General features: G+C 38.4%; 1 protein-coding gene across 2 annotated transcripts; it reads right to left on the reverse strand.

Moving 5' to 3' along the window:
* Nucleotides 1-5,608: 5,608 nt before the first annotated feature.
* On the reverse strand, nt 5,609-9,813 carry LOC144225336 (olfactory receptor 8C8-like). Of its 2 annotated transcripts, XM_077756497.1 has the most exons (2): nt 8,888-9,807; nt 5,609-5,636 (listed from the first exon to the last, which is right to left on the reverse strand). In XM_077756497.1, the coding sequence occupies exons 1-2, from the start codon at nt 9,799-9,801 to the stop codon at nt 5,609-5,611; spliced, it is 942 nt and encodes a 313-aa protein (XP_077612623.1). In that variant the 5' UTR covers nt 9,802-9,807. The 2 variants fall into 2 exon arrangements, with proteins under 2 accessions (XP_077612623.1, XP_077612624.1); XM_077756498.1 differs by lacking the exon at nt 5,609-5,636 and having other exon boundaries at nt 8,869-9,813.
* Nucleotides 9,814-13,444: the final 3,631 nt, after the last annotated feature.

Below are 13,444 nucleotides of genomic sequence, written 5' to 3' on the forward strand. Positions count from 1 at the left end.
ACTACTCTCTCCTGCCACCTCCCCCTTTCCTAATCAGAGGATATGCTGCTCTTTTTGTTCTTCTCTGAGGAAAAGAACAGCTGCTTGTGCCCCCGAGTTTCTGTCACATTTGTTTGTTGCCCCTCTCGCCAGAGCTCAGAGAACAGTCCATGGGAGTACAGACACATTCTCTGAAGCGCTCATACCAGCTCCTGACAGAATTCTACTTCCTTCATCCCCCATTTCCCTACTTCCCACACACATCTGCTGCTCTGGATGGTGGCCACTCCCACTGCTTTTTTCCTTTTGCACATATTGATATAAGAAACATTTAAATGAGCATCTATGATGTACTGGGCCCTGCATTTGGCACTGGGGATACAGCACTGAACCATGCAGATATGGTCCCAGTTCTCATCCATTCCAACAAATACATCCAGACACAACACAGGTCATCTCACCATTAATTAGTAAAGCCCACCACTTCATCAGACACTATGGATCTCTGTTAGGCTTATGTGGACTCCTTTTTAAAAAGTCTTTTATGTATGTATGCATGCATGTATGTATGTATCTATTTTAGTAAATAGCAGAATCTTCACTGAGTTTTGGATGAAATTGTAGGTTTCATCTAAATAACAAGAACAACAATGATAAAAGTCTGAGTGAATCAGATTATAAACATATTCTCCATACCATGTTAAAATACATGTATTTTTCTCCCTCTCTTCCTTCTTCCCTCTCTGTGTCTCTTGTCTCTGTCTCTGTCTCTCTCCATGTAGATGATAGAGATGATAGAGTTCCTAAATCTTTAGTGAGCTCAGAAACTGAATATTTTGCAGGCTTGGTCTTCCTTTTCACCTTTATGCCCAGGATTGTATGAAGGTTTAGTTGCTCTAAAGCTGGCAGAAGTTTCAATGAAATGAATGCTTCCTGGAAAGGAAGAATATGGATGCTTTTGGGAATAGAAAGAATTGAAGAAAAGTTTCTGGAGGGTAGTTCAGATGCAGAAAAACTAAAAAAAAAATATCTGGATACAGAAGTAGTGGAAGGGGGTAGGGAAGCTTTTGGTTGTTTGGGGCGTGGATGACCCAGTCATCCAAAGAGAATGGGTTGTATAAATGCACAGAGATTAGGAATATTTGATCAATTTTTTGGTTCTACATATTGAGCCTAAATTGCTTGACTATAACTTAATTTTCATCAATCTGAACTGATGTGGGACAAAACATGCATTTAACACATATACTTCTAGTGGCCCCAGTTTGAATCTCGAGAATCCTTTAGTATGTTGGGTGGCTCTTCTGGTGGAGGAAATTCATTTAGGTAGGAACAGAACGTACATCAGATGCCCCATAACAATATTTGTTAAGGACACACCAAAGCTTAAGAAAGCTGTTCTAGTATGCAAAACATCATAGCACTGAAAATGTTCATTTCAAAGTAAATTCAACATAATAATAAAATCAACCTAAACAGGTGATATCTTAAGATTTCAGTATTAAGGAGAATGTAATTTTTAAAAATCCTTTGAGTGTCTTAACTTCTCTGTTTCAGAGATAACAGCCTATATTCTTTATCTTATTTATTCTTAATGTTTATTTATTTTTGAGAAGAAAGAGACAGAGTGTGAATGGTAGAGGGGCAGAGAGAGAGACACACACACACAGAATTGGAATTAGGCTCCAGGCTCCGAGCTGTCGGCACAGAGTCCAATGCAGGGCTCGGACCCACAAACATGAGGTTATGACCTGAACTGAAGTCAGAGGCTTAACTGACTGAGCCACCCAGGTGCCCTCTTTAGCTTTTTAAAAAAAATAAAATTTAATTTTAATTTTGCTTATAGTTAAGTTATAAAAACGATGCAGAAAAAATCCCATGTATCTTTTATTCAGTTTCCCTCAGTGGTAACATTTTAAGACTATAATACAATATCTCAACTAGGATATTGACACTGATATAATCTACTTGTTTTATTCAGATTTTCCCAGTTTTACTTTTTCTCATTGTGTGTGTGTGTGTGTGTGTATTTAGTTATATACAACTTCTCACATGTGTAGGCTTGTGTATCCACCTACCACAGACAAGACACAGAACAGTTTCGCCACAGAGACCTCACATGTGGTATATACATAAGATAGAACATGACTCTGCAATCAAGAAGAATGAAATCTTACCATTTGCAACAATGTGGATGGAACTAGAGTGTATAATGCTAAATGAAATAAGTCAGAGAAAAGACAAGTATCCTATGATTTCACTCATATTTGGAATTTAAGAAACAAAACAGATGAACATAGGGGAAGGGAAGGAAAAATAAGATAAAAACAGAGGGAGGCAAACCATAGACATTCTTAGAGAGAACAAAGTGAGGATTGCTGGGATATTGGGTGGGGGGATGGACTAAATGGGTGACGGGCATTAAGGAGGGGACTTGTGAGGATGAGCACTGGGTGTTATCTGTAAATGATGAATAACTAAATTCTACTCCTGAAACCATTATTAACTATATGTTAACTAATCTGGATTTAAATTTTAAAAATCTTAAAAGAAAAAAAAGAAAATAGGGGCTAGAAGATCAAAATTTTCTCCTAGGTAGGTGTTCTTGGTGATCTTAGCTAAGAGTTTTACTTTCTTCTATGGTTATGAAGAGACTCTGAGTCAGGGTAAATCCCACCACAAACTCCATAAGGTAAACATCCATTATCATTGCTCTCATAATGAAATCAATCATCTGATGGTTTTCTTTTGATGGTCATAGTAATACTGAAGATATTTGGGAAAGATTGGGTAATACATAAAAAAATTCCTTCCATTAAAAAAGAATTGTATTAAATCAAAACTGCAATGAGATATCACTTCACATCAGTCAGAATGACTAAAATTAACAACTTAGGAAACAACAGATGTTGGTGAGGATGAGGAGAAAGGGGAGCCCTCTAACACTATTGGTGGGAATGTAAACTGGTTGTAGCCACTCTGGAAAATAGTATGGAGGTTCCTCAAGAAGTTAAAAATAGAACTACCCTATGACCCAGCAAATGCACTACTAGATATTTACCCAAAGGATACAAAAATACAGATTCAAAGGGGCACATGCATCCCAATGCTTATAGCAACACTATCAGCAATAGCCAAAGTATAGAAAGAGCCCAAATGTTCATTGACTGATGAATGGATAAAGAAGAGATAATATATAAATACTGAACTCACAAATGTGTGTGTGTGTGCACACACACATGTACACACACAGAGTGGAATATTATTCACCATCATAAAGAATGAAATCTTACTATTTGCAATAATGTGGATGGAGCTAAGCTAGAGAGTACTAGGTTAAGTGAAATAAATCAGTCAGAGAAAGGCAAATACCACATGATTTCACTCATATGTGGAATTTAAGAAACAAAACAGATGAATGTAGGGGGGAAAAGAGAGGTAAACCAGGAAACAGATTAACTATAGAGAACAAATTGAGGGTTGCTGGAGGGTAGGTGGGTGGGGGATGGGGTAAATGGGTGATGGGAATTAAAGAGGGCATTTGTTGAGATGAGCCCTGGGTGTTGTATGTAAGTGATGAATCACCGAATTCTATACCTGAAACTAATACTACACTACATGTTAACTAACTGTAATTTAAATAAAAATTTGGGGAAAGAGAAAAAGAAGGAACAGTATTAATCACAAATGAAGAAGAGTCATTTTCCTCTGAGTGAATTCAAATGCACAGTTGCACAAATTATTCCCTTCATGGGTTGATTTTCCTTTTTTTTTTTTAAAAGTTTATTCACTTATTTTGAGAGAGAGAGAAAAAAAAGAGAGAGGATGAGCAGGGGAGGGGCAGAGAGAGAAGGAGAGAGAGAGAATCCCAAGCAGGCTCTGCAATGTGGTGCTCAATCTCACGAACTGTGAGATTATGACCTGAGACAAAATCAAAGAGTCAGATGCTTAACCTGAGTGCAGGTGGCCCTGTGGGTTGATTTTTCTTGACCAGAATTTTTTAACCTATTGTTCTGTTTGATATTTCATCATAAAACGGAGGGAAATCAGATATCTTTTCTACCCGGTCATAGCTACCATTCTATATTACAGTATGAGTGAGTTCCACAAACATAGGAAACTCTATTTTATTCTACATTATATTCCAAGCACAGCCCCTACTATGATAGGTATTCAAAAAAAATTAATGGAATGACTGAATGTGTAAATCAAGAGGATAACCTAATATGGTTATCTCCTTCAGGCAATTTAGGAGAGTCATCACTGCAAGAAAGATCAGAGTGGTGAATTCACTTAGTGTTCTATTTCTAAATAACAGAGTGCAGGAGAACACAATGAGAATTTCTCAGGCTGGTGACCCTGAAGAGGAAGGACTCTGTCCATGCTGACCCAGTTATATACAGTCTCAAGTTCTGAGGTTTGTGTTCTGCTGGTTCATCCATATTCACGTCTGAGCTGAATATAACCACGATGGGCGATATGGATGCCTATGTCTATTCCTCAGCGGCCTTAGCTTGAATTCCTAAATTCAGTATTTGGCTGGCATATGTATCCTCCTTGGCCTGCTGCAACCTCCCGCAGCTTCCTCTATTGGTGCCCCGCCTCAGTCTTGGAAACCTGATGACATGCCAGCTTCTGCTTCTACTGACTAAATCCTCACTCTAGATCCTAGATCCTAGGCCACACCTTAGACATCACCCAGAATCAACTGCTATTTAGGGTTTTGCTGTATTTCTTTACAGTCCTAATTTGTAATTGCCATGTACTCTTCCACTGCATGCTTGGGCTCCTCCTGGAATGCTTCATGCTCGGTCACCTTCGGCCCTTTCCTCATACTGTTCTTTTAGAATACATCCTCCCTGCCATACCCCCACCTGACTTCTCATCAGACAATGCGAACTTCTCTCTTTGCTCAGTTAACTCATTTCCTCTGTTTAAACATTACTTTCTCTATTAAGTCTCCCAGCCTCTTAAATCAATTTTATATGCCTGGGCACCGTTGTACCTGTTGTCCTCACTGTGAGTGTAAATCTGCTTGTCAGACTCTATATAGACTTTAAGCTCTTACAGGACAAATTATTCATCACCATATCAAGATTGTGGGAGTGTTTCTGATATGTAGGCAGCAGGTTTCTAACCCTGGAGATACACAGGCAAGAGAAGAGTATAGAGCTGAGAGACAATGAGCATTATCTGGCACATGCTGTCTTACTGATTAATTCTCTATTGTTTTATTTTTTAAATTATTTAAACTTTATTTTTGAGAGAGAGAGAGAGAGAGAACAGAGAGAGAAGGAGACACAGAATCCAAAGCAGGCTCCAGGCTCTGAGTTGTCAACCCAAAGCCTGACACGGGGCTTGAATTCACAAACCTCGAGATCATGACCTAAGCTGAAGTCGGACACTTAACCAACTGAGCCACCCAGGTGCCCCATCTTTTGGTCTCCTTGTAATTTTAAACAAACGTTGTGGGTTCCAGGGTCCATAGTGAATGAGATTAGCATTATGTTGATTAACCTAGTACCAATGTGCCTCCATTATATTAAAACCAAATATCCTGAGAATGTGGTTTGGATGTAGCCTAAATTAGACAATCTAGGTAAACTAAGTTCTTTAGATCCTGTCTTCTCTATAGTTTAAAAATTTTTTTAATGTTTGTTTATTTTTGAAAGAGAGAGAGAGAGAGAGAGACAGAGCACAATCAGGGGAGGGGCAGAGAGCAAGGGAGACACAGAATCTGAAGCAGGGTCCAGGCTCTGAGCTGTCAGCACAGAGCCTGACACAGGGCTTGAACCCACAAACTGGAAGATCATGACCTGAGACAAAGTCAGACGTTTAATCTCCAGAGCCGCCCAGGCACCTCAGAATAACTTATAGTTTTTAATAGAAGCAAAATTTGTATGTAACTTGTCCCTAATAGCTTTTAGTGGCAAAAACCCAAAATTGTAGCAAATGAGGTTGATGTTACATGAAAAAGGACTCATTATGGTAAAGCCAATAATGGCATTGCTTTCCTGTGTGGTATTTGATACCTAGCATTCTAATAGTCTAAGATTTAGGGCCTGGCAACTGCAGGTCCTAATCAGAAAACTGAAATCAGTTTTTCCCATGGTTCAGGCCATGCCTGAGGACAATGGAAAACAGCACAGATGTCTATACTGTGTTTCTGCTGCCACCCTGAGACAAAATTTTATCTACCAAGATAAATTTTCGTGTTATAAAAATTCCACAGCCACTTTGCATACACAGCTAATTTATTCACTTGCTTTTATTAGCTTCTACTGACATAGGCATAGGTTGCATTGGGAGACAGGTTTTAAATTTCACATGTATAATAAATAGTACAACAAAACCCTATTTCATTTTAGTTTCTGAAGGTAAAATGCATGATTTTCTTAATTTATGCTGTAATCCAATGAAACAGTTCCAGTTTTTTGTTTGTTTGTTTGTTTGTTTCAAAGGAAATCCAAGTACTTCAGGAGAAACAAGTTATTTTGCAAGTGGGAAGTGCTGGTTACCTAGAACTTTAGCCAATTTGAAAGACACGTGTGTTAGAAAGAATGGCATTTCTTTCTATTATATCAAACCAGACTCTCTTTTTGGTCTTGAAGATTTATAGCCATGAGTTTAAAGAAAACTAATTTTATGAGACAAAAATCAAAGTTTTTTATTAACATAAACTTTTAATTTGCCTTAGAGGAAAAATTCATATCAGACAGGTTCATAAGTTTAATTACATAAATATTTATTTTGCCAGATTTTAGTCTAACCATGCATAGGAGAAAGACGGAAGATTAGGTGGTCAAATTCTCTTTGTTTAGACAGAGATATAAACAAAATTATGACAGTCTGATATATATATTTTATAAATATCTTATCTCCAATGCTATTAGAACAAGTCAGATTAAATTAAATTAATTTGGTTCATTTTTCTCAGTTGCTAACTCGTATTAACATATGCCATACTTATTCTTTTTTTTAACTTTTTTGCTGTACTTATTTTTATAAGCTAATATTTGCAGTCCCTTTGACTAAGCATAAATATCTCACAGATACTACTGACTTTGGCCCCACTGAGAATCATTAAGGAAAATAAATTAGTGTTGTATCTCTCTATTGGCACAAAACAAGAAATTTGGTAGAGCTCAATTTTTGATATTTTATAGTAGAAAACACTACTCTTTTTTCTTTTTTCAAATGTAAAATATCATAATTATTTGTCTCCTTTGAAAGTATTTACAGAGACTCAGTCATACTTCATCAATATTATGCTATAAAATTACAAAAATTCACATTAAATATTTCTAGAAGCATAAGCATTTCTCCAGTTTGGTGTTAAAGCCTTTACAGACCATTCTTCCACGACAGGGATTTTTGGCTAAGGTGGCATTTCTACCTTTTCTGGCTGATTCTGAAATAATTCTCCAGATTTTCACCTCTCTTTTCTTTTTTAAATTGTTTAACTGTTTTTTTAAATTAATTTATTTATTTCTGAGAGAGAGACACACAGCATGAGTAGGGGAGGGTCAGAGAGGGAGGGAGACATAGAATCTGAAACAGGCCCCAGGCTCTGGGCTAGCTGTCAGCACAGAGCCTGATGCGAGGCTCAAACCCATGAACCTTGAGATCATGACCTGAGCCAAAGTCAGACACTTAACCGACTGAGCCACCCACGTGCCCCATCACCTCTCCTTTCTTATACTTCCTATTTTCCCTCTTCAATTCCATCCTGAGAGGCAAAATGATAATGTGGAAAGAATATAGGTTCTGTTGAAAGATGAATTAGGTAGAAATCTGGGCTCTTCTCTGAACTAATTGAACTGACTCTCTGAATCTCACTTTCAACATCTATAAAAAAGGACATTAAGATTCACATTATGATAGCATTTGAAAAGAGACAACTCCTGTTAAGAACTCCATAAATGTTCATTGTTTCCTACAAATTGAAAGCAAGAAACGCTCCATGGCAATGGTCTACTCATTCTTGTTTTATTCTTGTCTTGAACAGAGTAAAAAAGGTTTTCAACCTTTGCAAAGGAATCTTTTTTGTGCATCTGGGCAGAGAAGCCTCATGTTGAACCTGACACTTTATTTTGTGGCCAAGGACATTCCCTAAGCTATGAATTCTGTTTCATTCATTATGGATCTCAAAAAATTTTTTGAGAATTATGAAAATATTAGGAGAAAAAAGCTGATCAGCAGCCAAGGAAGTGGCAACCTCTATTATATCAGACCATTTGCTCAGTGTTATGAAACATAGCCATGTTTCTCAAGAAATGTCTGTAATTTTCTTCACTGGTGGGTTTGAAGAAGGTGGGAAGGTTGGTGAGCCTCACCCATTCTTAGCCATCCTCAGGAATAAAATGATTTAAAAACCAAAGGCTCAATAAGGTATCTTTTTCTATCTCCTCTGTGGGCTAGAAAATCCAATATAGAAACCAGGACTAAAAGAACTCTGAAAATCTGGGAAATTTATAACTTACACAGCAAACATTCCCCAAATGCTGAAAAACAGAATGGCCATATGTAATCATTTTTAGGGAAAACAAAGAGGGGGTGACCTCATCAGAGAGCATACAGCTATAATATTTGCTTATACATGAAAAGTACATGGAAAGAAGCAATGTGGGAGGTGGTCTAAAAGGAATTGGGCTGAGTCTTGGAACATGCCGTTAAGAATAAAGCTCAGTTCAATTGGAGACTGAGAATAACTAGGAAATTCAGTACTGTTTGCATGAGACATGCTTACAGAGAATTCAGTTTTTAAAGCAAAAAAAAAAACCAAACTTGTTCTGAAGGAAATCATGAGGACATATGTGCACACACATACACACCACACACACACACACACACACACACACGGCAACAACTCAGAAACATTGATTCTGCTTAGTTTGCAATTCTCTTGAGGGTTTTTTTCAGAGCACACTTGACATCCTTGTTCCTTAGGCTATAGATGAGGGGGTTCAACATGGGTATTATATTGGTGTAAAATACCGAGAAGAACTTCCCCTGGTCCACAGAACCAGAGGGAGAGGTCTTGAGATGTTTGAACAATCCAGACCCATAGAACAGACCCACAGTCACCATGTGGGAGCCACAGGTGCTGAAGGCTTTGGACCAACCTGGAGCTGATGAGACGTGGAGGACACTGGACAGGATCAAAGCATAAGAAATGAAAATAATGAAACCAGATATTATGACAACTGTGCTCACAATAATGGAATCCACCAGCTCACTGGCATAGGTGCTGCTGCAGGAGAGCTGGAGGAGGGGGAAGATGTCACACATGTAATGGTTGATGATGTTAGAATCACAAAAGGACAATCTGACCATGTCCCCTGTGTGGACCACGGCACCAGCAAACCCCATCATGTAAGAACCAAACATCAGCAGAGAACAGACCTGAGGGGACATGGCGGCCGTGTACACCAGGGGCTTACAGATGGCCACGTAGCGATCATAGGCCATGGCTGTCAACACATAGCACTCAGAATGGACAAAGAAACAAAAGAAAAACAGCTGGGTCATGCATCCTGTAAAGGAAATGATGTTCTTCTCTGAGATAAAGTTCAGCAGCATTTTAAGGATAATGACCAAAGAGTGGCAGAGATCTATGAAGGATAAATTGAAAATGAAAAAGTACATGGGAGTGTGCAGGTGAGAATTCAGGCATATTAGATTAATTAGGCTCAAATTCCCTACCACAGTGACCACATAGTTTAGTAAGAAGAGAAAGAAAAGGGGTAACTGGAGCTGAGGTAGGTCTGTAAATCCTACCAGGATGAACTCTGTCACTGAAGAGTCATTTTCCACAGCCATTCCCTGCCGGAGTGTGATCTGTGAGGAAATGAGAGAAGTGTCACATCAGGAGGGGACTCAGATCCTTTGTTTCTAGAATAAGGCCTTGTTCTATTGGGGCTCAAGTGTGTCTGGAGGGACAGCACCCTCACTGGAAGAAGGGCCAGGGCAAGGACTCTCCGTATTTAACTTTTTTTTTTCTCATTTGTCCTTTTTGTCCATGTTTTCGGATCTTACCCATAACTCCTAACCTCCCCTGGGCTGACACAAGCCAGGATGAAGTCTTTTAGCATGGGAACCAAAAGCGATGGTCACCTGTGAAAGCAATATCTTGAAGAGATGAATAGGTTGATCAAGGTCATACAGACAGAGGACAAAGGAGCCAACAGTTGGACGTGGGGCCATTTCCTATGAAAATTCCTGAAGCTCTGAGACAGTAAAGTCACTGTGATACCCACTGCACCCACTGTTCAATCCACTCTCTCCCTCTTACCTTTCAGAAACTCAGTACCTAGCTTAGTGAAAGTGCTAAGAGGTTAAAAGGCTCAGGGAGATTAAGTAACTTGTCCAAGATCACACACATAGTAACTGGAGGAATTTGAATTCCCCTATTGTCCTGAACTTCTCCTACCCATTCCCTTCATCCAGTCTTACCTCAAAATCACAATGAATTATTCAGGAAGGACAGGTGGTCTCCCCACACCTCTCCCCTGCTGTAGCTGTGGGCATGAAAACATGAGAACAGAAAGACTCAGCTGTCCAACTTCCTTCTGCCTGGAGATCTCACTACTGCCAGACACCTAAGTGTTCTTTTCCTTTTCCTGTCCTGAAGGATACAAAGGCTTTGAAAATGGAGGAGGCAATATCCCTTGTTTGTGGATTTGCATAAAATGTCTTAAAGGCAAGGCAAATGCATCAACTTTATGTCTCTAAATCATCAGCAGTTTAATATTGTAAATTCATCTTATTCTCTGTGGATCTCAGCAACTTGTTTAGAAGCTTGGAAAACAAGGCTCATTTAGCATCAAAGTTTGATCAAGCTCCTAAGGGAAGAAATTATTGAGCCTGTGTTTACATCCTTTTTGTCAATACATAACATTGCTTCCTTTGGGACTCAGTGTTCTTCAAGAATCAGTTCACATTAAGAATTTCAAATCCTCTATGTGGGGAGGGAGTAGCTCCCTTTGTGTTCCAAGTGATCTTAGAGCTCGTGCTCGATTATAAAACAGGAGTATTGAGGGGAAGAGTCATTGCCATTACCAATACTTTTTTTCCTTGTTCTGTGATTGATATAGCATGTGTCATACCTCTAATACTTTTGGTGTCTTTTACGTCTCTAGAAAAGTGTAACAGAGAAATGTTAAAAGAATGAGTCTTAACTCATTAAAGTTAATTTAATTAAAGTTATGAGTTAACTCATAAATTAATTTAACTCATTAACTCTTAATCTGGAGTCAAATTAATCAAACTTGAATTCAAAAATTCTTTCACTTAGTATGTGTGCAGTCTTGGACAGGTTACTCAATCACTCTGAGCCTTTTTTCCTCATCTACATTATAAATTTAATAATAATTTCTACCTTCGTACATTGCTTTGAGGATTAAATGCCTCATAATCTCTAGCACATTTTAGGGAAGTGCTTGGTATAGGGTAAGTCTTAAGTAAGTATTAGGTTGCCTTTCTCCTTATCCTCATCTATATCTATAGCAAGGTCCTCTTCCCCAAGTTCCTAATTCTGTACCCAACTATTTACTAGACATCCCCACTAAACTGAATTAAGCATCTCCTTTTGGTCCCAGAACTGTTTCTCATCTTGCTATCTTTTTATAAGTTAATGGCACCATCCTTTACTTAGTTAACTAATCTAGAAATGGGTTATCATTCAGGGCTCCTCATTCCCACTAACCATTAGCATCTGATATTCAAAGTTTACATAAGTCTATTTCCTTAAATTTCCTGGTTTCTTACGCTTCCTGTTCACTGCACTGCCTTTGATACAGCTCTCTTGCCTCAAGGGTGGAATACTTTAAAAGTTTTCTTAACCTGGGGTCCTACCATCACCCTTTATATTAGCATATTTTTTGTTGTATAATAAATTACCACAGACTTAGTGGCTTAAAAGAACACCCAATTATTAGTCACAGTTCAGAAGTAGGTTAGAGGTCTGGTATAAAATGTCATGCTTTTTACAATTATATCAAAAACCATAAAATACCTAGGAATAAATCTAACCAAAGAGGTGAAAAATCTATACACTGAAAACTATAGGAAGCTTATGAAAGAAATTGAAGAAGACACACAAAAAAATGGAAAAACATTCCATGCTCCTGGATAGAAAGAACAAATATTGTTAAAATGTCAATACTACCCGAAGGAATCTACATATTCAATGGAATACCTAGCAAAATAACACCAGTGTTCTTCACAGAGCTAGAACAAACAATCCTAAAATTTGTATGGAACCAGAAAAGTCCCCTAATAGTCAAAGCAATCTTGAAAAAGAAAACCAAAGCTGGAGGGATCACAATCCCAGACTTTAAGATGTACTACAAAGCTGTAATCATCAAGACAGTATGGTACTGACACAAAAACAGACACTCAGATCAATAGAACAGAATAGCGAACCCAGAAATGGACCCACAAACGTATGACCAAGTAACTTTGACAAAGCAGGAAAGAATATCCAATGGAATAAAGACAGTCTTTTCAGCAAATGGTGTTGGGAAAACTGGACAGTGACATGCAGAAAAATGAATCTGGACCACTTTCTTACACTATACACAAAAACAGACTCAAAATGGATGAAAGACCTAAGTGTAAGGCAGGAAAACATCAAAATCCTCGAGGAGAAAGCAGGCAAAAACCTCTGTGACCTCGGCTACAGCAACTTCTTACTCAACACATCTCTGGGAAAGGGAGAGAAGCAAACCATGAGAGACTTTTGAATGCTGACAAAAACTGAGGACTGATGGATGTGGGGGGAGGGGGGATGGGCATGGAGGACACTTGTGGGGATGAGCACTGAGTGTTATGTGGAAACTAATTTGACAATAAACTATTAAAAAAAAAAAAAAACACATCTCTGGAGGCAAGGGAAACCAAAGCAAAAAGAACTACTGGGACCTCATCAAAATAAAAAGCCTCTTCATGGCAAAGGAAACAATCAGCAAAACTAAAAGGCAACCGACAGAATGGGAGAAGGTATTTGCAAACGACATATCAGATAAAGAGTTAGTATCTAAAATCTATAGAGAACTTATCAAACTCAACACCCAAAAAACAAATAATCCAGGGGGAAAATGGGCAAAAGACATGAATAGACACTTCTCCAAAGAAGACATCCAGATGGCAAATGGACACATGAAAAGATGCTCAACATCTGATTCATCATCGGGGAAATGTACATCAGAACCACAATGAGATACCACCTCACACCTGTCAGAATGGCTAATATTAACAACTCAGGCAACAATAGATGTATGTTAGGATGCAGAGAAAGAGGATCTGTTTTACACTACTGGTGGGAATGCAAACTGGTGCAGCCATTCTGGAAAACAGTATGTAGGTTTCTCAAAAAATTAAAAATAGAACTACCCTACGACCCAGCAATTGCACTACTAGGTATTTATCCAAGGGATACAGGTATGCTGTTTCGAAGGGACAC

This window comes from Crocuta crocuta, unplaced genomic scaffold, assembly GCF_008692635.1.
Source record: "Crocuta crocuta isolate KB4526 unplaced genomic scaffold, BGI_CrCroc_1.0 scaffold172, whole genome shotgun sequence".
NCBI lineage: Eukaryota > Metazoa > Chordata > Mammalia > Carnivora > Hyaenidae > Crocuta > Crocuta crocuta.

Excerpts from the sequence above, each read along its gene's own strand:
- LOC144225336 (XM_077756497.1), bottom strand. The coding sequence starts at position 9,801 with ATGGCTGTGGAAAATGACTCTTCAGTGACAGAGTTCATCCTGGTAGGA. Across the intron at positions 5,637-8,887 it reads TGTGCTCTGAAAAAAACCCT|AAACATTAAAAAAATTTTTA; the intron begins CAAGAGAATTGC and ends TCAAAAATAAAC.